This window comes from Silene latifolia, chromosome 1 (genome assembly GCF_048544455.1).
Source record: "Silene latifolia isolate original U9 population chromosome 1, ASM4854445v1, whole genome shotgun sequence".
NCBI classification, from domain to species: Eukaryota; Viridiplantae; Streptophyta; class Magnoliopsida; order Caryophyllales; family Caryophyllaceae; genus Silene; species Silene latifolia.
In genome coordinates, this window is record NC_133526.1 from 40,047,163 (window position 1) to 40,073,443 (window position 26,281).

Sequence of the window (26,281 nt, forward strand, 5' to 3'; positions counted from 1 at the left end):
GATCGAGTAGACCGAAAAACAGATTCTGGAAACCCCCCTGTAAGGACCACCACTCGACCGAGTGGCTAGACCACTCAATCGAGTGACCTTGACTCGGCCGAGTAACTGCTGGATCTGACCGAGTACAGTGGGATTTGACCCTTTGTTGGAGTTTTGGACCACCTACGACGCATTTGACCTTGATTTTGGACTATGTCGACCTACTAAGGGTCGATTGGCCTAAGAAAACCCACACGATAGACCTTTATAAATTGTTTACTTTTGATCTCGTCACTTGCTTGGGTGTTATACAAACATAATCAACCTATAAACGTTTATATGATAGGATAAAGTGCATGAAATCGCGTAGGCATTCCGTAATGGTAGTGGCAAAGTAAATAATAATAGTAAGTACACACCACGTGACGAGTTGTTAGAACTGGTACGTGTTGTGGTGGTTCAATATGATATGGGAATGATATGTTGAGTATTAAGGGTGGTTGAGCCTAGTCATAAAGAGTACTCATATATATATATATATATATATATATATATATATATATAGAAGGGTTCTTATAAGGCCTTCATACCATATAAAGCCCTAAGTCCTTATAAGAACCCTTGGATGGAAGGGATGGAGGGATGAGATTACATCTCATTGAAAGGTCACAATTCTCCCTCCCTAATCTCCTTCCCTAATTGTGTATAACTCTACCTAATTGTGTATAACTCTACCACCATTCTAATCTCCCAACTCACTTCCTCATTCACTCATCCTCTCTCATTTCTCACATTCACTCTTTCTCTCTCATTTTTCTTCCTAATCACAAATCTCTCATCCCCTCATTCTCTCAAAAAAAAAAAAAAAACCAAATGATAAAAAACTAAAAAAACCAAATAAAAACCAAAACCAAAACAACAAAAAACACCACCTCTCCCTCTCCTTTTCGGTAACCACCGCACCACCACTCGCGCCCACCACCTTCGTCACCACTCCTCACCAGACCACCACAGCCCTGCGTCCTTCCTTCCGCTGTCGACAACCACCACCTCGCCATAGCCACCCAAACGCGGCTCCGCCACAACCAACCCTCGCCATTTTCCCGACAACCATCCTCCTGCCGCCCCTCCCCTGACATACCACCACCATCTACATCTCCTTCTTCCCTCCCCTGACACACCACCTCACGAGCACCCTCCTTACCCGCCGGTGACCCAGATCCCGACTCCACCACCAACATTTTTCACCTCCTTTCTCCTCCAACCCCCACCATAACCCGCACCACCACCACTGACCGCATCACTACACCGCACCACCACTGCCTCGCACCACCACACCAGATTTCCGCCGCCACCATTGCCACCATTCACGCGTCACTTCCGTCTGAAATCTGTTTTTGTTTTTGTTCACGCGTCCTCAATTTCTTTGTTTTTGTTCACGCGTCCACCATTTTTTGTTTTGCTTTGTTTTTTTTGTTTTGTTATTGTTTTGTTTTTGTTATTTGTTTTTGTTATTTGTTTTTGTTCAATTTCTTTGTTTTGTTATCGTTTTTTCCAGATCTGAGTATTAGTTGTTGGTCGATTTTTTCGAATTTTTTTTTTTGTTTTTGTTCTTTGTTTTTTGTTTTGTTTTTATTTTTTTATTTGGTTGTTATTGTTATTTGATTTTTTGGACTAAAGTTATACATCTTGTCTATTAAAGTTATACACTGCGTGCATTAGAGTTATACACATGATATTTAAATTTGGTTTTTTTTTATTGTTCTTTGGTTTATTTTAGATTTCGGGTTTGGTTGGGTTGTTGGTTTTTGGTTTTATTATTGTTATTTGGTTTTTTGTTTTTGTTATTATGAGATTTTTTGGTTTTTGTCCATATTTTTTTTTTCATATTTTTCATATTTATTCTTTGATTTTTTTACTATTTACGACTAAAGTTATACATTTTATGACTAAAGTTATACATTTTATGACCAAAGTTATACAAAAATTGGACTAAAGTTATACAAAAAAATTGGACTAAAGTTATACAAAAATGAACCAGAGTTATACAAAAATGAACCAAAGTTATACAAAAATGGACCAAAGTTATACAAAAATGGACTAAAGTTATACAAATATGGACTAAAGTTATACAAAAAAAGACTGAAGTTATACAAAAATTGGACTAAAGTGATACAACAATGGACTAAAGTTATACAAAAATGAACCAAAGTTATACAAAAATGACCCAAAGTTATACAAAAATGGACTAAAGTTATACAAAAAATTGGACTAAAGTTATACAAAAATGAACCAAAGTTATACAAAAATGAACCAAAGTTATTCAAAAATCGACCAGAGTTATACAAAAATGCACCAAAGTTATACAAAAATTGGACTAAAGTCATACAACAATGGACTAAAGTTATACAAAAAATTGGACTAAAGTTATACAAAAATGAACCAAAGTTATACAAAAATGGACCAGAGTTATACAAAAATGCACCAGAGTTATACAAAAAATTGGACTAAAGTTATACAAAAAATGAACCAAAGTTATACAAAAATGAACCAAAGTTATACAAAAATGGACCAGAGTTATACAAAAATGCACCAGAGTTATACAAAAAATTGGACTAAAGTTATACAAAAAATGAACCAAAGTTATACAAAAATGAACCAAAGTTATACAAAAATGGACCAGAGTTATACAAAAATGCACCAGAGTTATACAAAAATGCACCAGAGTTATACAAAAGTTAGTCCATTTTTGTATAACTTTAGTCCATTTTTGTGTAACTTTGGTTCATTTTTGTATAACTTTGGTTCATTTTTGTATAACTCTGGTTCATTTTTGTATAACTTTGGTTCATTTTTGTATAACTTTAGTCCATTTTTTGTATAACTTTGGTGCATTTTTGTATAACTCTGGTCGATTTTTGTATAACTTTGGTTCATTTTTGTATAACTTTGGTTCATTTTTGTATAACTTTGGTTCATTTTTTGTATAACTTTGGTCCATTTTTTGTATAACTTTGGTGCATTTTTGTATAACTCTGGTCGATTTTTGTATAACTTTGGTTCATTTTTTGTATAACTTTGGTTCATTTTTGTATAACTTTGGTTCATTTTTGTATAACTCTGGTGCATTTTTGTATAACTCTGGTGCATTTTTGTATAACTCTGGTCCATTTTTGTATAACTTTGGTTCATTTTTATATAACTTTGGTTCATTTTTTGTATAACTTTAGTCCAATTTTTTGTATAACTTTAGTCCAATTTTTGTATAACTTTAGTCTTTTTTTGTATAACTTTGGTCTATTTTTGTATAACTTTGGTTCATTTTTGTATAACTTTAGTCCATTATTGTCTTAGATGAAAAAAAAGTATCTCACAAAAAAAAAACGAGATTTAAAACACGAAATCTTAAAAAAAACGTATACCAAAAAGAGATTTAAGAAAATTAATAATAAATGAGAACTAACAAAATAAAAGACAACTAAAATAAAATAAAAGACAAAAAAATAATGAATGGAAAAAACAACTCAAAACATACAAATTAACACAAAACGGAAATAAAAAAAAAAAAAAAAAAAAAAAAAAAAAAAAGTTGAAAAAAAAAAAAAAAAAAAAAAAAAAAAAAAAACGCATCAGCGGCGGTGGGGTGGCGGCGGCGGGGGGGTGGTGGGTGTTTAGTTGGTGTCGGGTGGGGTGGTGGTGAATGAGGAAGAGAGGAGTGGGTGATTTATTTGGGTTTTTTGATTTATTTGGATTTTTTGGGTTTTTTTATTTATTAGGATTTTTTGGGTTTTTTTTATTTATTTGGATTTTTTGGGTTTTTTTTTTGAGGTTTTGAGAGAAGAGAAGAATGAAATGTGTGAGATGAGAGAGAAATGGGTGGGTAGAAAACAAATATATAGTAAATTAGTGGTTAATTATGGTGGATTAGTGAAGGTGGAAAGAGATGGTGAGATTAACTTATAAACACACTTTTTGGGGGTTGATCTCATCCCTCCATCTCCCTCCATCCAATGGCTCACAATAGGACTTATGGACTCATTATATATCTTGGTCTTACATGATCTCTTCTCTATATATATATATATATATATATATATATATATATATATATATATATATATATATATATATATATATAGTGTAAAGATCAAGAGAGTCCACCTCTTACATTTGAGTCCATAAGTTCCCTTTAGAGCCATTGGATGAGGAAGATGGAGGGTTGAGATTGAAAGCAAAAAGGAGGGATTAAAGCTCATTAAACCCACTCTCTCACTACCTATACTAATTAATCACTAACTCTTCCTAATTAACTATTAATTTAATATATATACTTTTCCAAACACCACTTCTCTCTCATATCTCATAATTTCACTCATTTTTTATCTCTCAAAAACCTCTCCTCTCTAAAAAACCAAACAAATTCAAAAACAAAAAAAATCAAAAAATTTCCCCCCCTTTTCTCTCCAACCCAACCCACTGGTACCACCACCTCCTTCGTCGTCGTCCTCTCCACCTCCCATCCCATCAAAATCCCATTCACCACAACTGTCACCACCGCCCCCGCACTCCCCACACGGCCGCACCACCACCTCACCCCACCCACCACACGCCACACACCCCACACCTCACAGCTACCACCGCCGCACGATCTCCTCCGCATAGCAACCACCACAGCCCACACTCCCCTCCCTCACCAGCCACGACCGCCACCTCCACTCCTTCACCAGCCACCACCGCACACACGACCCCACTCCTTTCTCTCATCCCCCCTTGCCACACCGCCCACCAACCACCAGCGACCTCGACACCCACACGACACCCCACACACCACGCACACCCATACGACACCCCACACACTATCCTCCTCGCCGCCTTCCTCCTCCCTCCACGCCCACTGCCGCCATCTCCTTTTTCCACTTCTCTTTTTTTTTTTCTTTTTTTCCAGATCTGGAAGTTGCTTCTTTTTTTTTTCCAGAAACGACACCCCAAACTTGGCTTTTTTCTTCTTTTTTTTTTTTTGTTTTTTTTGTATTTTTTTGTTTTCGTTGGTATGTATATGGTGGTTGTGGGTGAGATTCATTTTGGCTCGTTTTTTCAGATTTTACAATAAATTTCAGATTTCATTTTTATGTTTTTCATTTTCATTTTCTTTAGATTTCATTTTTATGTTGTGGGTAAAGTCGGTATATTTATTTTGTTTCGTTGAGTAAATATTTTAGATCTTTCTTTTATTTTGTGAATTTTTTTATTTTAGTCTTGCATTTACAAAGTACATCTCATATAATTTGTAAATTTTAATCTTAGATATATTAAAAATATCGTCTCCTCATTTTTCTTTAATTGTTGTTGTATTAGATCGTTTTTATTTGTTGATTTTCATCTTAAATGTGCATTTTTTCTCCTAGAATTACTCTATTTTCTGTTAAAATTACTCTTTTTTCGGTTAGAATTACACTTTTTTTTTCATCTTAGAATTACTCTTTTTTCTACTAAAATTACTCTTTTTTCGGCTAAAATTACACTTTTTGTTGTTAGAATTACACTTTTTTCTGTTAGAATTACACTTTTTTCTGTTAAAATTACACTTTTCTTCATTAAAATTACACTTTGTTCTGTTAAAATTATACTTTTTTTTGCTAGAATAACACTTTTTTCGGCTAAAATTACACTTTTTGTTGTTAGAATTACACTTTTTTCTGTTAAAATTACACTTTTCTTCATTAAAATTACACTTTTTTCTGTTAAAATTATACTTTTTTTTGCTAGAATAACACTTTTTTCGGCTAAAATTACACTTTTTGTTGTTAGAATTACACTTTTTCCTGTTAGAATTACACTTTTTTCTGTTAAAATTACACTTTTTTTCATTAAAATTACACTATTTTCTGTTAAAATTATACTTTTTTTTGCTAGAATAACACTTTTTTCGGCTATTGGACTAATGTTACACTCTCCATGGACTTGGTCATATTCTCATATTCTTATTGGACTAATGTTACACTCTCAATGGCCTAAAATTACATTCTCAGTGGACTGAAATTATACTTTTCTGGACTAAAATTACACTTTTCTGGACTAAAATTATATTCTCCTTGACTAAAAATAACAATCTCATTGGACTGAAATTACACTTATCTGGAGTAAAATTATACTTTTTGTCATTAAAATAACACTCGTAAAATGCTAAATTACAATAACTTGTGATAAAATTACAAAAATTCAAAATATTATTCGTTAAAATCACTCGGAAAAGATTGAAGTTAAACTTGTAAAACGCTAAATTCTCGAAAATATTCCTTAAAATTACACTTTTTGCTGTTAGAATTACACTCGTAAAATCCTAAAATGTCGAAAACTTGTCTCGAAAAAAAAAAACGAAAAAAACGAAACAGTCGAAAAATTGTCTCGAAAAAAAAAACGAAAAAAACCGAAACAGAAAAAATGTTAATAAAATTTTCATAAACTTTGAAGTATAAGACAAAATATGGTGTTAATTGTGTATGATAATGAATTAGTGAATGTATTATTAAAACTAGAGAGAGAAGTGAATTAATTAGTGTTAAGTGTGTTTTTTGCTTTCAATCTCAACCTTCCACCATGCATGATCCAAGGGTTGTGGGAGGGACTTATGGACTCAAAATATATAAGGGACTTAGGAGAACTTTGCTCTATATATATATATATATATATATATATATATATATATATATATATATATATATATATATATATATATATATATATATATATATATATATATATATATATATATATATATATATATATATATATATATATATATGTCAAGTTCTCCTAAGTCTCTTATATTTTTTGAGTCCCTAAGTCTTCATATGGGCCTTTGGATGAAGGAGATGGAGGGAGGAGATTACATCTCAATGGAGGGCTAGAAATGCATCTAGCTAATCTCCCTTCCTAATCACTCCTAATCTCCTCCTCATTCTTATCATTCATTCATTCACTACTCTCTCATTCATTAATTCAAAAACAAAAAACCACATCTCTCTTATTCTCTCTTCCTCTCATCACCCAAAAAAAACCAAAACAAAAAAAAAAACCAACCACCATCTATCTCTCTTTCTCTCTTCCTAACAAAAAAAAAAAAAAAAACCCAACAATTACTCCCTCCTTCACCACCCGGACAACCACCACCATCACTCATCCTCACCCTCGCCGTCCGTCCCCTCACCACCACTGACCGCCCTCTCACCTTCCACTACCGCAGCCACCTTCCACTACCGCAACAAAAAAAAAAAAACGACCGCCTGTTTTTCTTCTTTCTCTTTCTCTGTTTTTTTTTTTTTTGTCAGATCTAAGGTGTTTTGTGGTCTTTGGCTCGTGGTGGTTGTGGTTGTCTCGTGGCGGTGATGGTTGGTTCGTGGTGGTAGTATATGGAAGTGGAAGTATGGTGGTTGGTGTTGTCTAACACCTCAGATCTGAAATTCGGATTTTTTTTTTTTTTTTTTTTTTTTTAAATCTCATCTGTTGCTGACTTGCTGCTGTTGCGTGACATAAATTTTTTTTTTTCGTTTTTTTTTTCTTTTCTTTTGTTTTTCTTTTGTTTTTGGTCGACATCACAAGCTTTGTTTTTGTATTTTGTTTGTTTTGTTTTTTTATATATTTTTTTCGTTTTTTTTTTATTTTGGATCTCGTTTTTCTGAGATTTTGTTTTCGTTTTCTTAGTTTTGGTTTTGATTTCGTTTTTTGATTTTGTTTTTGATTTCGTTTATTTCATTGTTATTATTAAAATCTCATTGCATATTATTTCGGTTTTTTTCATTGTTATTATTAAAACCGTTTAGATCTTGTTTATTTCATTATTTATTTCATTGTTATTATTAAAACCTCATCCACCATTGAAATCTTGTTTTTTTCGGTTTTTTTCTTTTTGATTTTTTTATTTCGATTTTTTATTATTTTAGATCTAGTATGGTTGGTGTTTATTTGGGTTTTTTCACTTTTGTAATTACATATTATTTTGTGCTAAAATTAAAGATCTTGTGTTTTAAAAAAAAATTGCACACCCTTCAAACATTAAAGTTACACTTTTTTGTGTTAAAATTACACTTATCGTCATTAAAGTTACACTTTTTTTCTGTTAAAAATACACTTTTTTTTTTTTGTTAAAATTACACTTTTTCCTGTTAAAATTACACTTTTTTCTGTTAAAATTACACTTTTTTTTGTTAAAATTACACTTTTTTTCGTTAAAATTACACTTTTTTTCGTTAAAATTACACTTTTTTCGTTAAAATTACACTTTTTCCTGTTAAAATTACACCTTTTTTGGTTAAAATTACACTTTTTCCTGTTAAAGGTTATCCTCCCAATGACTAAAGTTATACTCTTGGACTAAAGTTACATTAATTTGGACTAACTAATTTCGACTAATTTGGACTATTTGGACTGACTAATGGACTAAAATTACATAATTTGGACTAAAATTACACCAATTTTGACTAAAATTTCACAATTTTGACTAAAATTACACAAATTTGGACTGAAATTACATAATTTGGACTAAAAATACACTTTGGACTAAAGGTCAAATTTGGACTAAAGTTGTACAATTTGGACTAAAGTTACACAATTTAGAATAAAATTACACAATTTTGGACTGAAATTACACAAATTTGGACTGAAATTACATAATTTGGACTAAAATTTACACTATTTACGACTAAACTTGGACTAAAGTTACACAATTCATTTATTTTGACTCATTGATATTGTGCAATTTCAATCATTGTCGACTAGAGTGTAACTTTAGTACATTGATAGTGTATATCTTTTATCATTTTATGAGTGTAATTTTAGTCCAAAAAAGTATAATTTTTGTCCAAAAAAGTGTAATTTTAGTCCACAAATGTGTAACTTTAGTCTACAAAAGTGTAATTTTAGTCCACGGAATTGTAATTTTAGTCCATAAAGGTGTAATTTTAGTCCAAATTGTATAACTATATTCCAAATTTGTGTATCTTTAGTCCAAATTGTGTAAATTACAAATAACTCCATTAGTTAGTCCAAATTGTGTAATTTTAGTCCAAATTTGTAACTTCAGTCCAAATTGTTCTAGCTTTAATCCAAAAGCGTACTTTAGTCATTGAGAGGGTAACCTTAGTAGAGATAAGTGTAACTTTAATAATAGAGATAAATGTAACTTTAATGAAGAAAAGTGTAATTTTAACAGAAAAAAGTGTAATTTTAATGGGAAAAAGTGTAATTTTAACCGGAAAAAAAAGTGTAATTTTAACGAAAAAAAGTGTAATTTTAACAGAAAAAAGTGTAATTTTAACGGAAAAAAGTGTAATTTTAACGTTAAAAAATGTAATTTTAACAGGAAAAAAACTGTGATTTTAACCGAAAAAAGTGTAATTTTAACGGAAAAAAGTGTAATTTTAACGGACAAAAGTGTAATTTTAACCGAAAAAGTGTAATTTTAACCGAACAAGTAAGTTTAATAGATCCTAAATCACACAATACCAAGACAAATGATATTTCATAACTAATAGACTTAGTACTAAAATTTTAACCGGAAAAAAAAGTGTCATTTTAACACAAAAAAGTGTAATTTTAACGGAAAAAAGTGTATTTTTAACAAGGAAAAAACTGTGATTTTAACCCAAAAAAAGTGTAATTTTAACGGACAAAAGTGTAATTTTAACGGACAAAAGTGTAATTTTAACCGAAAAAGTGTAATTTTAACCGAATAAGTAAGTTTAATAGATCCTAAATCACACAATACCAAGACAAAATTTTAAATACGAAATTTGGCAAATATATATAATAAGACGGATATTAACAAAGTGATATCAACAAGAAAAAAAGTAAAAAATGAGATTTTATAAGTAATTGATTTAGTACTAAAATCACACTATAATTTGTAAGAATGTCAAAAACCGGAAAAAAAAATACCAAAACATCAAAATTGAAAAAAAAAAAACGGAAATGAAAAAAAAAACGGGTCAATGAAAATTGATCTATTTTAGTAGATCTAAGATTAAAATTAAAAAAAACTCACAAATTTAAAACAATATTATATAGCAAGAAGATATAAGGATAAAAAAACAAAAAAAATAAAAAGAACACCTAAACATCAAGTTTATAAAAAAAAAAAAAAAAAAAAAAAAAAATTGACGTTGGGGCGGCGGCGGCGGTGGTGGTGGTGGTGGCGGCGGCGGTGGCGGTTGGCGACTGTGGTGGTTTCCGGTTGGTGGTGGTAGGTGGATGGTGGATGGTGAATGAGGAAAAGATGAGTAAATGATTTATTTGGATTTTTTGGGTTTTTTATTTGTTTGGTTTTTTGGGTTTTTTTTTTTCTTGGTTTTTTTGAGAGAATATGGAGAAGTGAGATATAGAGAGAGAATGAGGAGATGTGATAATGAGTTGGTGAATGAAAGATAAGGAGGATTAATGTAGTTAATGAGAAAATTAGAGGAAGATGGACAAATTAGAGCATTAACCTTAATTTTTTTGTTCTCATCTAAGCCCTCCATTTCCAAGATCCAAAGGCTCACAATGAGACTTATGGACTCAAATGTAAGAGGTGGACTTAGATGATCTTAATATATATATATATATATATATATATATATATATATATATATATATATATATATATATATATTTTGTATATATATGTATATATAGTAATCACACATATAAAAACCCCATCAATAGATACCGACCTTGGCCATACATAACATAGATATAGTAAAACAAGCCGAGACCTTTTGGGGAACACAACTTGCGACAATAATGGTAAGTTACCGGGAGAGTGTCACGTGACACTTATAGCGAACTTCGGGACGAAGTTCTCTTTTAGGGGTGTGAAAGTAAGAACTCGGAAAAAGAAAGAGCACGATATATCACAAAGTAGTGAGAACGAACAAGACCTAGGATAGACAAGATATAGTTGTGTAACAATAAGAGTGATGATGGCAAGAGAACACACGAGAACCGAGAAAGAAGCTCGAGAGTAGACCGAGGAATATTTGGGAAAGAGAGTGGGTGGCGAACTTCGGGGACGAAGTTCATTTTAAGGGGGGAAGATTGTAATACCCGGCATTTATGGGACCCATACTTAGACCTAGGGATGCATGAGGGAACCCACATATACGCGGACGAGACCAAGTAAGACCTAAACTAGACCTAGTAGACTTCCAGTGGACCGAGTGGAATCCCTAGTGGACCAAGCGAGTCGGCACTTGGTCGAGTGAGGGTACACTCGACCGAGTGAGAGCCACTCGGTCGAGTGAACCGGTCACTCAATCGAGTGAGCTAAGTTGTATCCGAGAAATGATATTTCGGAATTTCATCTTATCCCAACACCAACCCCTTCATTCTTCTTCTCCTTCTTCCTCACTCTAAAATACTCTTCCCTCTCTCTAAAGTCTCCCTAAACCTTCCCTTTGACATTGAAGCTTAGATTTATGGTGAAACACCCCTCTTAATCCCCGATCTACCTTTGTAAGTCGACATCCTACCCTTTTTCCTCTTTGTTTTTTGTTAATCTCGAATTAGGGTTTATTAAGAGAAATTAATTAGTATTTAGTTAGGTAAAATGAGTAATTAGTAACTCACAATGAGGGATTTTATGTTGTAATTTAGTATAGAGTGAATTGTGATAGCTATTACATGGTTTATGTAGGATGAGACTGTTTTATGAGATGGATACTTGGTGATTTCGATTAGCTTGAGGATTATGCTTAAAGGTAGGTTATCCTACTCGGTTTCAATGATGTATAAGCATGTTTGTATGTCTTCTTTTGTCATATGCATTCATAAATTGGTTAGTATGGCATATGGGTATTGGAAGGGTTGTTATTATTCATAACATGTGGGATGGATTTCATGAATTGGTCATATGCTTAATGTGGCTCATCCATTTCCTATGTATAGTTGTGAATGAATTGTTTTGGAGATCTTTGATGGCGGTACTTGATTGTTGAGGAGACGTACGACGGTTGGGAAACCGTCTTGCGCTCGGGTCTCCCTTTGGAGCTTCCCATTCCAAGGGGAATGTACACATTAATGGCTTGAGTACAGAGGGACGCGTGTGGTTGAGACACGACGTCTGGCAGGGAATATGGTTGGCTTCCGGACCCGGTACGTCTGGGCGTGTCCCGGTACCTAGCGTGATGTTCGGTATGTCTGGGCCTGTCCCGGTACCGGAGTAGTGGTTCTGGGTATGTCTGGGCGTGTCTCGGTACCGGTATGATATTGGTTGTCCGTGTCTCCTTCGTGTTGATAGCATGTTGCATATTTCATCATTATGTCATGTCTCATATTTATCATTGGAACTGGCGTGTGTTGTGTCCGTGTAATGTCACCTATTTTCGGGGTGGCCTGTGTCGATCCATATGATATTTTCGATCATATGGGGAGCAGTTGTTTACAGTTTAGCTTTGGTAGCATGCGGGAGAAGGGACGTGACTTGACAATCTCCGAGTCAGACATGATTGATTAGATTAGCTTAGTGGTCATGAGTTGTAATCTTTCATTATTCATTTATTCGTTGTAAACCATTAAACATGCTATTTATAATATTGTTCTCGGATTGTATCTCCGATCTTACTACCTCGGGAACCTGAGAAGGTAACATTCCCCGATTACCTTGGCCGGGTATGAAGGGGGCATTACACTCGGATGAAGATGATTTATTTTCAGGGCCAAGTGCGAGTGTTGCTAATTGTGAACCAACAAGTCACTTTTCAGATGCTATATATCATCCCGGTGAATATACAAGGATGTTGGTGAGAAAATACCCACTGTAGTAAAGTTTCAAGTTTTTTAATGTCAAAAAATTAATTTAGCGTTTTAAATTGTGCAGCAATATTTTGAACAAAGAGGACAATCAAATAACCTTGTGAATGAAGAATTAAGTAGATCAAACATGGAGCAGCAGTCATAGTTTGAAAGGCCGTCTTGGAACGATCAAGTCAGCTGGCATATTCGTTGAAATACTATTGTTTCGTTTCATTTATCTATGACGAACTTGTTAGACTCTTTGACAATTTGAAGAAATAATTGGTGGAATAGATTGCTTTAATGTATTCAGTATCAAATAACATAGTAGATGAAGTTGCTTAAGACGTAGTTGATGTTTTCCTCCTTACTTTGGAATTGAAAAACTTGGATAGTAGGAGTCATTATAGTTATCAGGTCTTCAATCATTTTAATGGATACCTGTTGGATCTACCTTCCTACTGTGACTACAGTAGTAATTTTGAAGATTGTATCCCTTGTATGCAAACTTGTAAGATCAAATTCAGGGACGACTCAGCAGGCTTGATTGAATAGTCAGTATAAATTCAATGACGACTTGCAGATTGTGTATCTTTCTTATTCCTTTAAGTTTCTAATATTGCATTCTAGTTCTGACGATTATTTGGTCTGTATAGCTCATGCTGCAGATGTAATCTTCAAAAGCTTGAAAATTACGGGTCTTGTTCCGAGTATAAGTCCACTCAATCCTCTCGTGAAACAAAAGAAACTAAGCGATAATCTTTGATGAAATTGCATTTGCAGGTTCGACATCCAAATGCACACAACATGCTATGATCTACTACTTTTTGATCATAAACCAATGCTAAATCACCACAAATTGTCACTGCAGTCGATTCACAACTTTTAATATCATGGTTTTATCTTTCTATGAAATGTTCTCATCAAAAATGTCGAACTTGGGGTACAGGTACGAACATTAGTAGTTTAGCATGTTTAGAAACAACTATATGCCGAAGAAGAAAGCTCCGGACAAACTGGGAGATTTTCGACCTATTAGCCTATGTAATGTGCTATATAAAATTATATCTAAAGTTTTGGCTAATAGGTTAAAAATGTTCCTTGGCGAGATTGTCTCTGAAAATCAAAGCGCCTTCACACCGGGTCGCCTTATCACTGATAATATTTTGATAGCTTTTGAGATGTTCCATTATATGAAAAATTCGAGAGGGGCGGGGGGACACATGGCGCTGAAGTTGGATATGTCAAAAGCTTATGATAGGGTAGAATGGGACTTCTTGGAGCGGGTTCTTTGTGTGATGGGAATGGATAGAAGGTGGATTCATAGGGTTATGGAGTGTGTGAGAACAGTTTCCTATTCAATTTTAATTAATGGGACGGAATATGAGACTTTTTTCCCGACTAGAGGATTGAGACAAGGAGACCCGTTGTCACCCTATTTGTTTATCATTTGTGCTGAAGTCATGTCAAGCATGCTCCGTAGTGCTATGGAGTGGGGAAGTATTCACGGGATTCGCATAGCACCTCTAGCTCCGGTTGTGACCCACTTGTTGTTTGCGGACGATAGTATTATCTTTGTTAAGGCCAATGTACGGAAAGCTTGCACGGTAAGGGATATATTGAGAAGGTATGAGGTTGCGTCGGGGCAGTCGATTAATATAGACAAGACAACCATATCTTTCAGTAAGGGGACCAAGGCGTTTCGCAAGGAGGGAGTGATTGGTGCTTTAGGGGTTAGGGAAGTGGAAGTGCAGGAAAAATATCTGGGGCTCCCTACGGTCATAGGACAGTCTAAGAAAGTCCTTAATAATATTATCCGGGATAAACTAAGCAAGAAACTTCAAGGGTGGAGAGGGCTGCTCTTTAGTAAGGCGGGAAAAGAGACTTTGATTAAGGTGGTTGCTCAAGCTATGCCCACCTAAGCCATGAGTGTATTCAAAATCCCAACGACATTCTGTGATGAACTACGCTCTATGGTGTCGGCTTTCTGGTGGGGTTCGGACAATGGGAGGAGGAAAATGTCGTGGGTGGCGTGGAGCAAAATGTGTAAGCCAAAGTGCCGTGGAGGTTTGGGATTTCGAGATTTCGCGAAGTTCAATAAAGCTCTATTAGGAAAACAGGCTTGGAGACTTATGACAAATGATACCTGTCTTATGGCTCGAGTTCTCAAAGGGAAATATTTCGGGGACCGTTCTTTTGTCGATGTGGAGCTCGGTCACAACCCGAGCTATACTTGGAGGAGCATTTGGGAAGCTAGGGAGGTTGTTATGCGAGGAGTGAGACGACGAATTGGAGATGGCTGGAGCACTTCGGTGTGGTTGGATCCTTGGATCCCGAAAACTCAATCTCGACGTGTCATTTCTCCTAGGCTGGACAACGAAGTGGAGATGAAAGTAGCCCACCTACTGCGAGATGATGGCTTGGGCTGGGATCGACAGAAAGTGAGCTCCCTGTTTCTACCCTTCGAACAGGAGAGGGTCTATAGCATTCGCATTAGTGCAACGAAGCCAGTGGACGATTGGTGTTGGGATTTTGAGAAGGATGGTGAATATTCGGTTCGCTCGGCATACAAATTACTTTTCGATGATGGCAGCGGGATAGAATAGTCGGACTTTGCTCGAGATAAATGGCTTTGGAGTAGGATATGGAAAATGCCAGTTCTTCCCCGTATCAAGGTGTTTTTCTGGCAATTATGTCACGACTGCTTAGCTACAAAGGTGAACATCGCGAAGAGGCTAACTGGGCATGACATGGATTGTCCGTTTTGCTACAATAATATGGAGACTTGTCTCCATATGTTTCGGGATTGTGGGTGGGTGGAGGGTTTCTGGGAGGGATTGGGGCTGCAAGTGTCGGTGGAAGGTGGGGGAGAGAGGGTGAGGGAGTGGGTAGAGACCACTTTGAAGGAGATGTGGGAGAAGAGTTGCGTAGAGTTCATGGTAGGATGTTGGGCATTGTGGGAACGGAGGAACAAGTTCATCTTTGAGGGTGTAAGGGGTGAGCTAAATGGGGTAAATACTCGGGTGAGGGGACTGTTAGGGGAGATGAGAGCGGATGACAAGAGGGAGTTGTACTCTTGCGCAGGAAATGGGTCAAAGGCGAAAACAGGGGATTGGAGAGGAGTGGAGGAACAAGGGGAGGATGGTAATAAGAGGGGGGAGGAACAGGGATGGGCGAAGCCTAGGGAAGGAGTTGTAAAGGTTAATATAGATGCCGGATTCATGGAGGGAATGGGAATGGGTTTTGGGGTCGTGTGCAGAGATGAACATGGGGTGGTAACGAGAGTTGTGGCAGTGCAGATGGAGGGGACGTGGGATGTGAAGATGGCGGAAGCACACGCTGTGTTGGTAGGGGGTGAAGGAAGCCATTGATGCGGGGTACAAACAGGTGGTCATTGAAAGCGATTGCTTGAAGGTAGTGACTGATTTGCGGAATCGGCGAAAAGGACAAAGCGATATTCATTTGCTTTATGAAGACATTTTATCTAGCTGTAATTTTTTCGAAGTTGTTAATTTTTCTTTCGTTAATAGGCGCTTCAATAGGGTAGCTCATTTGCTTGCTCATGTTGCCCCTTGGAGCTTAGGTAGACGAGTTTGGATCGATGATCTACCTCAACATATTTACGATGTTACTTTGCTTGATTTAGTTTTATACAATTAAACCCTTTTGGGGTTTTTCAAAAAAAAAAAAAAAGAAAGAAACAACTATATGCAAAAAAAAAATAAAAAGTATACGAGAATTAGTATTCTGTAACATAAGCAGACCAAATACGAACTGTTATTTATTAAACAAATGCAAAATGTAGTACTATTTCGACTACACTGACAAGAAGGAACTTACTTCACCATACATAACTCAATCCTAATTGCTCAAAAAAAAAAAAAAAAAAAAAAAAAAAAACAGAACTCAATCCTAATTAATCAAAAAAAAAAATAGAAATTCAAAAATCAATCTTCTTATTGAGCTAGACCAATTCTCCAAGGCTTCATATGTCATCGTCCTATGTGAGATCAATGATCTCAATCTCCTCGTCTTTTGTTAGATCAATAACACAACATAATCATCCTGTGTAAGATCTATAATCTCGACTTCTTTTTTTTGGTAATTCTTCAGGCTCCTTCTTTACCTCTACAAATTTTTTTCCTTCTTTACCTCTACAAATTTTTTTGCCAAATTAATAATATCAAATTCATTCGCCTCCTCTTTTATCTCCTACAACAATAATTTATTTTGCGAAGGGAACACTTGCTTTTTGTTTGCCCCCGTCTTTTTTACCCGGCATGATTTACTAACTCCGACTCCGTTCAAACTATTACTTCTAGTGCCTTTCATATTAAGATCTTTTTTATTTGTTTTGAGTGAAAGTGTTTACCGCTTATATTTTACTTATATAGCCATAGAGCAACCACCATATCTTATCAAAGAGTTATCAACTCCTTAAATGATGGGTTAGGATAACAAATTAAAATATTAAATATGTTAATAGTGCCAAAAGAAATCAAATTTTGGCGCCAAAATCACATTATAATCATATATACAAAGTAAATATCTCTGTCTTATGGGCTAATGTGCTTATATTCATTGCTTAGTTGCTATACAAATGGAATTTAAGACGGAACTTAAGACGGGTCAAATATTATTCTATTTGTATAGATAAAACATAAATTTTGCTATTTCAGTCATTTCCCCCTTTTGTATTATTTAACATATTTAACCCCTTTCAACATTAAGACGGATATACCCAACTTAAGAGAGAGTTGAAGTGCTACACAAATGGAATTTGAGTTGATCCGTTAAATTTGAATTAATTTAATATGTAATACTATATCGATTTCACAATGAACATATTATCAAGGTATGGTATCAATAACTAATATTACAATGTACTTTCAAAATTTTAATTTAGACCAATATTTCATATCATATTTATTCTTAAGTGCATATATAAAGTTAAATTTTTACGATGCAGAAAATGTCAATTATCCTATTTGAATCGTTATTAAGTTAATTTGATATTAGGTCATTCATCATGTCGAGTCATCATCTGGTCACATGCTATTTTGGTAGGGTTTCACTTCAACTCGAGGAAACAAAATATGTTACCCATATAGTCAATTTAATCTCGGTTATTCAATTTAGTTAGGCTTAACTTAGTTCACCATCCTTCGAAATCATTCTGTTTAGCTTAATTTAGCTCAATTCAATTCAGTACCATCTTCAATTCAATTCATTAACACTTGTAGTATCCCGCGCTTCGCGCGACATGTTTTAAAATTTTATTATTATAATTGAAGAAAAATAACATAATTTTTATATGACCTTTAATATTTTTACTTATAAATAAAAATAAATTAATTTTTCTCAAATTTAATTTTTTTAGGTTTAACTTCAAAGTTATAAAATAAAATACATACAATTTTAATTAAAACTAATAAGTGATAATTAATTATGCATGATCAGCGTTTTATAAATTATTTTGTGACTGATCAAATATCATACTCCCTCTTATTCGCTATAATGTTCCTTCTTTCCCGAAACGAATTATTGCAGTAATGTTCCTCTTTCTTTTTTTGGTAACTTTTACTCTTATTTTATTTATCTCTCTCCTATCACCAAACCCCACACAACTCTTTTACTCCTAATTTATTATTTTCCTAATGTTTTGGCCTCACAACTCCTTATTTAACTCCTAATAATTCATCTCTCTCTCGAGTCTCTCCTATCACCAACCCCACCAATGTCCTATATTCATTTCTAATATTATTCCTTAAGTATCGTGTCAAAGACAAAGGGGAACATTATAGCGAATAGAAGGGAGTATTAATTAAAATAAAATTTATTCAAATAATGCAACAATAAACACTAAGTTCTCAAATTATATCATTTCACGATTCATTATGTTCTAAATCAGTTAATATTTGTTCAAAATGATGTGAATATAACTTTTATGTAATTTTTAATTTTTTATGTATAACGTGTGATATTTATTTATCAAACATATAGAGTTCAAACTCAACTTATTTAAATGCTTTGAGTGTGTCTTTCATGTATTAATAATTATGTGTCAAACATATCTATTCTATAAGAATTGCATCTTTTGTATTTTAAAACAACCATATATAAATGATGTTTTAGAGTTTACTTGTAAATAAAATAGGTTAAACTTTCTCAAATTATATCATTTCACGATTCATTAACTTAAAAGTATTTAAAAGATAACATATAAAATATTTACCTAATAGTAATATTTGGCTAGTCATAATCAATATTTATACATGACGTATATATGATTTAATTGAAGATATTAAAGTAAAATGTAACGTTTTTTCTATTTTTTTCATGTCGTTTATTGTACAATATATATTATTTAATAATCATTACTTTTGTTTTGATTATTCAAATGCACTCGCGATCACTGTGTACATACATACTCATACAAATACTCGTTATCACACTATTTAAACCTATCAAAATCTCATATGTATTTAATTTCTCACAATATATTTTTTTTCATTCTCATATAAAAACTTATCTCTTAGTAGTTTTCTTTAAGTTATGTTTTTAAGAAATACGACGACTCTTCCAAATATATTTTTCTTAATATTTAATGGTCTATGTTTTATAACTTTTTTAAAATATCTTTGTACGTAAAAATAAAACATTATGAGACACTCACTTTAATCATCTCTACAAATAAATATAACGAAAATTATACTCTATTTGAAGCATTTTTCGCAATGAACGTAATTGTTTACATTTTAGAATTTTTATCAAAATATTTTTTTAATAAATTTATAATCAAATCATCGTAATTATTTAATGTAATTTTATAGTAAAATTTATTAAACTATAATTAATATGTTGCTGAGATTTATACAGCATTTATTATGTTTGTATTTAATGTTCTGTTGTAATTAATACTTGTATTTATGGCTGGGTTGACACGTGGCGCATCCACAACGCTTCAACCCAGTTTTATATATATATATATAAGATTCCAAACATATAATTTTTTCATCGATAAAAATTATAAAATATTAAATTGTCGCGATAAAATTTTAGCATATTATATAATCACTCCGTCAGTAATTTGGTTACCTTTGATTTAAATACCGCTCACGAATAATAATAAAATGTAAACAAATCACGTATATAAAGGGAGCACAAGAAAACAAGATATGAGTATACTTTACCATTCGTATCGTCTTAATTTACAATATAACATAACGGTACAATAGAACTGTCTGTTTCAACCACTTTAATTCGCAAAATGACATGTTTCATATTCAAATTCTAACTAAAACAAATACAAAAAAAAAATATTAACAAAGATGTTGTAATTTGTAAACAAAAATGAAGTCAAGCCTAAAGATTGTAACTTTGGTGACAAGTAACTAAATATTCAAACTAAAGAATAAATAAAATGCAAACAATAAAGCATTGCACCAATTGTAAAAAAAAAAGAAAAAATCATAATGACTAGACGGGTTTCGAACTAAGCTTTACGTACTTCAGTTATGTGAAACTTAGTTTAATTTAATTAAAGTCAATTTAGCTCAATTATTCAATTTAGTTAGGCTTAACTTAGTTCACCATCCTTCGAAATCATTCTGTTTAGCTTAATTTAGCTCAATTCAATTCATTACCGTCTTCAATTCAATTCATTAACACTTGTGTATTTTAAGTATAACTTTACTTTATAAATATATTCCAAACATATAATTTTGTCATCGATAAAAATTATAAAATATTAAATTATCGCGATAAAATTTTAACATATTATATAATCACTCCGTTAGTAATTTGTTTACCTTTGATTTAAATACCGTTCACGAAGAATAAAAAAATGTAAATAAATCACTTACATAAAGGGAGCACAAGAAAACAAGATAAGAGTATACTTTACCATTTTATCGTCTTAATTTATAATATAACATGACGGTCCAATAGAAATGTTTGTTTCAACCACTTTAATTCGCAAAATGACATGTTTCATAATCAAATTCTAACTAAAACAAATAAAAAAAAATTAACAAAGATGTTGTAAACAAAAATGAAGTCAAGCCTAAAGATTGTAACTTTGGTGACAAGTAACTAAATATTCAAACTAAGGAATAAATAAAATGCAAACAATAAAGTATTGGACCAATAGTAAAAAAAAAATTAATCATAGACGGGTTTCGAACTAAGCTTTATGTACTCCAGTTATATGCAACTTAGTTTAATTTAGTTAAGCTCAATTTAGCCCGGTTATTCAATTTAGTTAAGTTTAACTTAGTTCACCATCCTTCGAAATCATTCTGTTTAGCTTAACTAAGCTCAATTCATGTAATACTACGGATTTTCTTAAGTTGAATACTCGACCGAGTAGAGCCTACTCGGCCGAGTAGTGCTAATGGTGTAGTCTGTTTTGGTTCTGCCGAGGAATACTCGGCCGAGTATGAAGAATACTCGACCGAGTAGAGGATACTCGGCTGAGTATACACTTTACTCGACCGAGTATCCGGTCTGGCGAGTATTAATTCAGCGGTTTGAGGCGGGAGTGTTTAGGGTTATTTTATATTCAAAGTCAGTTTCTAAAACATCATTTCTACCCTAATCACTTTACGATTTCCCTAATTACACTCTAATCACTCCCCAAATCATTCCATAATCTCATTGTGTGTGCAATCGTCGTGGTCCTTGTGTGTAATCTCTCACTCTACTGTTGGTAAGTGTTATTCCCATGTTATTTATATTCTTTTGGGGTTACTGTGTGTATGGAATTTGGGAAATAAGGGGGGATTGTTCCATGTGTAATTGTGTTATGTGGTTATTGTATAGGAGAAGACTTCATAGAGGAGCCTTTCTGATTGTTCGGTTTCGTACAGCCGTTGATTGCTAAGGTAGGGTTTTCCCTACTCAGTTTACTGTTCATTGTTTAAGACATAATTGTGTTGTGATTATTGTTATCTGCTGATCATCGGTGTACGGGCGTTGTTGTGATGGTGTTGGTGTGGAGATGTTGTGACAGCTGTGATGTTGTGTGTGTTGTGATTGTGGTGGAGTCACTTGCGGGAGTGGCTTCACACCCTAGTTCGCCCTCCGTGGAACCCGCCACGGGAGGGGATGTGCACATTAAGGGACAGGGATTGTTAGTCGCTCGTTGATGAGCTGGACTAGGTGGGCTGGGCTGCGGTCACCCACTGGCGGCGAGGATTACCTGTTGCGATGGGTAATCTGGCAGGGCTACACACTTCGGTGTGTAGTCGGTTACTGTGTGAGATCGGGAGACTGAGGTGGAGGATAATCAGCTGGTTACCTTGTTTGTTTGTCTTATATTGATTGAGTAATACTGACCCCGTTGTTTTTTGTGGAATCTGCTGTGATCCATTCGGGGATGGTGATCAGGCTTGACAGGTATTTGCTAGTGGTGAGCTTGGGACAGTCATGGGAGTGTTGTCATCACCGGTCGTAGCATCACCGTCCGAGTCTTAGTTTTGATTTCATTAGTTGTCAGACATTGGAGTTGTTTTATTGAACCAGTTTTGGATTTTGGTTTGATGTAAACTTTAACACTTTATGGTATTTTAATAAATGTGCTCAGTTCAGACGCGTTTGATATGTACTAACCTCGGGCAACCGAGATGGTAACACACTTTCATGGTGGGGTGGTCCTGGTAAGGCACCTTGGTATGAGGGGGTGTTACAAAGTGGTATCAGAGCCGAAGATTCCGGCACCTAAACAAATGAATCAAATGAACTTAGGGAGTCTAAATAAAATGAACCCGGGGAGAGTTGTTTAGAGCTACCGCAAAGACTCGGGAGACGTCCCGGAGTCGCAATTTGGCCGTCATTAACTCGAGCCGGTCACATGGGGAAGTGTGTTGAGAGTTGTGTCATATATGTGCATGCATGTGAAGATTCATGGTGATAATAAGTGATGATTGGAAATTTGTATGTGGAAATTCGTAAGTATGGTGAATGGAAAAGTAGTAGAAGGGACGGGTATGTAAAATTTGGTGAATTGGATTGGCATGATTGTGTGTTTATAACGTGGCATTAAAGTTCCTGTTGTTATATGTTTGATGAGGGAATAGAAAGCATGATAGGGAACTGTACATTGTTTTAACCCGTCTTTGGTATGACTCAGTCGAGCAGGGCAGGCACTCGACCGAGTAGGGAGTACTCGGCCGAGTAACCAAGCACTCGACCGAGTTTTGTTTGACAATGAGTAGCAATGGCTACTATATGTGTTTACTCGACCGAGTAAGTAAGTGTACTCGATCGAGTAGTGACTACTTGGCCGAGTGATGTTTGAACTTGACCGAGTATGCATTCTGGGTATTTGACGTTGGCTACTGGAGTCGACTACTCGACCGAGTATCGGGATACTCGACCGAGTAGTCCTTACTCGACCGAGTGTTGTCTTATACTCGGCCGAGTGTATCTTCGGCGGAGGATTGATACATTTTGAGCCGTAGGCTTTTGTGCTTACGTTTCCTTGTTTCTTAACTGCTCAAAATGTCGCCCAAAAGAACCCCCGCACAGATCCAAGCTTCTGAGATGTCCCTTGATGAGGTTGCTCGTATAATTGAGCAACAAGAGGCTCTCCTTGAAGCTCTTAAAAATGTGGAAAAGGGGAATGAGAAGCCGGTGGATGCTACTCAGCTCAGCATCATCATTGCTCGCTTAAACCCTCCCACATATGAAGGGGTGGGGGAACCAAAGCTACTCGAGAAGTGGCACCGTGAGATTGAAAGTCTCATGAAAATGGTTAAGTGTCCCGAAGACATGATCGTTGAGCAGGTAGTATACTACCTGAGAGGTGAAGCCGCTGTGTGGTGGCAAAACGTCAAGGAAGATGCTAGAGCCTATTACCAGGCTGAGGGTTTGGGAGCTATCCCGTGGTCAGGGTTGAAGAGCGCTAGGAGAGAGCAGTTTGTGCCGGAGCATATCCGACACAAGATGAGATCCGAGTTTGATTCCTTCACTATGTCAGAGGAGATGACAGTCACTGAGTACTATCATCGGTTCCTAGAGCTATCTCACTATGTTGAGGACATGCAGTTGGGACAGAGGGGTTTGGCCCTCCGTTTTGAGAGGGGTTTGGCCCTCCGTTTTGAGAGGGGTTTATCTGCCAATATCGTGAGCCATATGCCAGATGGGGTTGCTACTGACCTTCAGGAAGTGTACCTAAGAGCGGGCCAAGCTGAGAGAATGGTAGATCTCTCAAGGGAGATCAATGAGAGGACTGCTGCTGACAAGAGGAAGGCTGACAGTGGAAGCAACAGTCAGTCGGGCAACAAGAAGGGAAACTTCAACCATGCTAAGGCTTTTTCTGGTGGAGCTGGTTTCTCAGGGGGATCTCGTGGTTGGGGAAAGACTGGAGGTCGGAGTCTGAGTGACAACTCCAGCCTCACATGCTTCAACTGTGGTGGAGTAGGCCACAGGAGACGGGAATGCACGAGTTACAGGCCCGACACTGGTTCAGGAGCTCAGCAGGGGAATTTCTCTCAGGGCCAACTCAGAGTTTTGCTAGTAACCGACTGGGTGGATCATGGGGCAATAGAGGGGGACAGAGAAACCAGGGCAGTTATAACCGCAGTGGTGGTGGGTCATATCAGCGTCAGAACAACAGTACCACCCAAGATTCAGCAGCCAAGCCAAGTCCTTTGTTTTGTTTGATTCGGGGGCTACACATTCTTTTGTGTCTAAGAGTCATGCCTTGTCCATGGGTTTGGGGAAGTTTGAGGTTGTAAAAGATGATGTGTTCATACCTTCAGGGGAGTCTGTGTCATGTCTCAAGTTGTATAAGGGAGTGTCTATGGTGGTTGGAGGGGTAGATTTACCGGTAGATCTGTTAGAGTTTCCTATGGATGGGTTTGAGGTGATTGTCGGGATGGATTAGCTGGGTAAGTATGATGCCAAGATAGATTGTCGCCAAAAGAGAGTGTCCTTAAAGGGTCCTAAGGGTGTTAGGGTGTCCTATAGAGAGTTCGTGGTAAAACCTAAGTGTAAGTTCATAGCTGTGATGACTTTAAAGTCATGTTTGAGGAAGAAGTGCCCCTTGATTCTCTGTCATGTGAGAGATCGCCGAGTAGAGCCGCTGACAGCTGCTAAGATACCTGTGGTGGGAGAGTTTGATGATGTCTTTCCTGAGGAGATACCGAGTTTGCTGACTTCGGCGTGGAGCTTAAACCGGGAACATGTCCGATATCCAAAGCACCTTACCGTATGGCACCGAAAGAGTTAGCAGAGTTGAAGAAGCAGATACATGAGTTTCTAAGCAAGGGTTATATCAGGCCTAGTGTGTCACCGTGGGGAGCCCCAGTTCTTTCTGTGAAGAAGAAAGATGGGAGTATGAGACTGTGCATTGATTATAGAGAGCTCAATCGCGTTACAGTGAAGAACAAGTATCATTTGCCTAGAATCGATGACTTGTTTGATCAGCTAAGTGGAGCGAGTGTGTTTTCCAAGATTGACCTAAGGTCAGGCTATCATCAGCTGAAGATAGCAGATGAGGATATTCCAAAGACAGCGTTCCGATCTCGATATGGTCATTATGAGTACGTAGTGATGCCTTTTGGGTTGACCAATGCACCGGCAGCTTTCATGGACTTGATGAACCAGATCTTTACACCGTTCCTGGACAGGTTTGTGGTTGTTTTCATCGACGACATCTTAGTCTATTCTAAGACTAAGAAAGAATATGAGGAGCACTTGAGGATAGTCTTGCAGACTCTAAGATAGAATCAACTTTATGCCAAGCTATCTAAGTGCGTGTTTTGGCTGGAGGAGGTGGCTTTTCTGGGTCACGTGATATCTAAGAAGGGGGTGTCTGTGGATCCTAGTAAGATTGAGGCCGTAACCAAGTGGGAATCACCGAAGAATATTGATGAGATTCGGAGTTTCTTAGGCCTTGCTGGCTACTACAGGAGATTTGTGAAAGACTTCTCTACCATAGCACGCCTATGACATCTTTGATGAGGAAAGAGACCAGATTTATTTGGGATGAGAGTTGTGAGACGGCGTTTCAGACCTTAAAGGAACGCTTGACCACAGCTCCTGTTCTAGCTTTGCTAGAGGGATGTGAGAACTTTGAGGTATATACCGATGCTTCAAAGAATGGTCTTGGTTGTGTTTTGATGCAGGCAGGGAAAGTCATAGCTTATGCTTCGAGGCAACTAAAGCCATATGAGGAGAATTACCCTACTCATGATCTGGAGCTGGGTGCATTTGTTTTCGCTCTTAAGATTTGGAGGCACTACCTTTATGGAGCAACCTTTAAGGTGTTTTCTGATCATAAGAGCTTAAAATATATCTACACTCAGAAGGAGCTTAACATGCGACAGAGACGGTGGATGGAGCTGATCGGAGATTATGATATGGAGATCATCTATCACGAGGGTAAGGCTAATGTTGTTGCAGATGCTTTGAGTAGGAAGAGCGTTCATTCACTATGTACGGCCATGTCCTTGCTGAAGCTGAGGGATGAAGTGTCTAGGATGGGGATCTTTATGTTAAGGAAGGGAGATACCATCGGGGATTTGACGAT

General features: G+C 35.7%; 2 protein-coding genes across 2 annotated transcripts; both read left to right on the forward strand.

Moving 5' to 3' along the window:
• The first annotated feature begins 14,669 nt into the window (after positions 1-14,669).
• LOC141644521 (putative mitochondrial protein AtMg00310) lies at positions 14,670-15,350 on the forward strand. The gene has a single exon (XM_074453961.1). The coding sequence runs from the start codon at positions 14,670-14,672 to the stop codon at positions 15,348-15,350; it is 681 nt and encodes a 226-aa protein (XP_074310062.1).
• A 45-nt stretch (positions 15,351-15,395) lies between these two features.
• LOC141644537 (uncharacterized) lies at positions 15,396-16,115 on the forward strand. Its single transcript, XM_074453962.1, has one exon. The coding sequence runs from the start codon at positions 15,396-15,398 to the stop codon at positions 16,113-16,115; it is 720 nt and encodes a 239-aa protein (XP_074310063.1).
• The last annotated feature ends 10,166 nt before the right edge of the window (positions 16,116-26,281 follow it).

Coding starts and splice junctions, on each gene's coding strand:
- LOC141644537 (XM_074453962.1), top strand. CDS start 15,396: ATGCCAGTTCTTCCCCGTATCAAGGTGTTTTTCTGGCAATTATGTCAC.
- LOC141644521 (XM_074453961.1), top strand. CDS start 14,670: ATGAGTGTATTCAAAATCCCAACGACATTCTGTGATGAACTACGCTCT.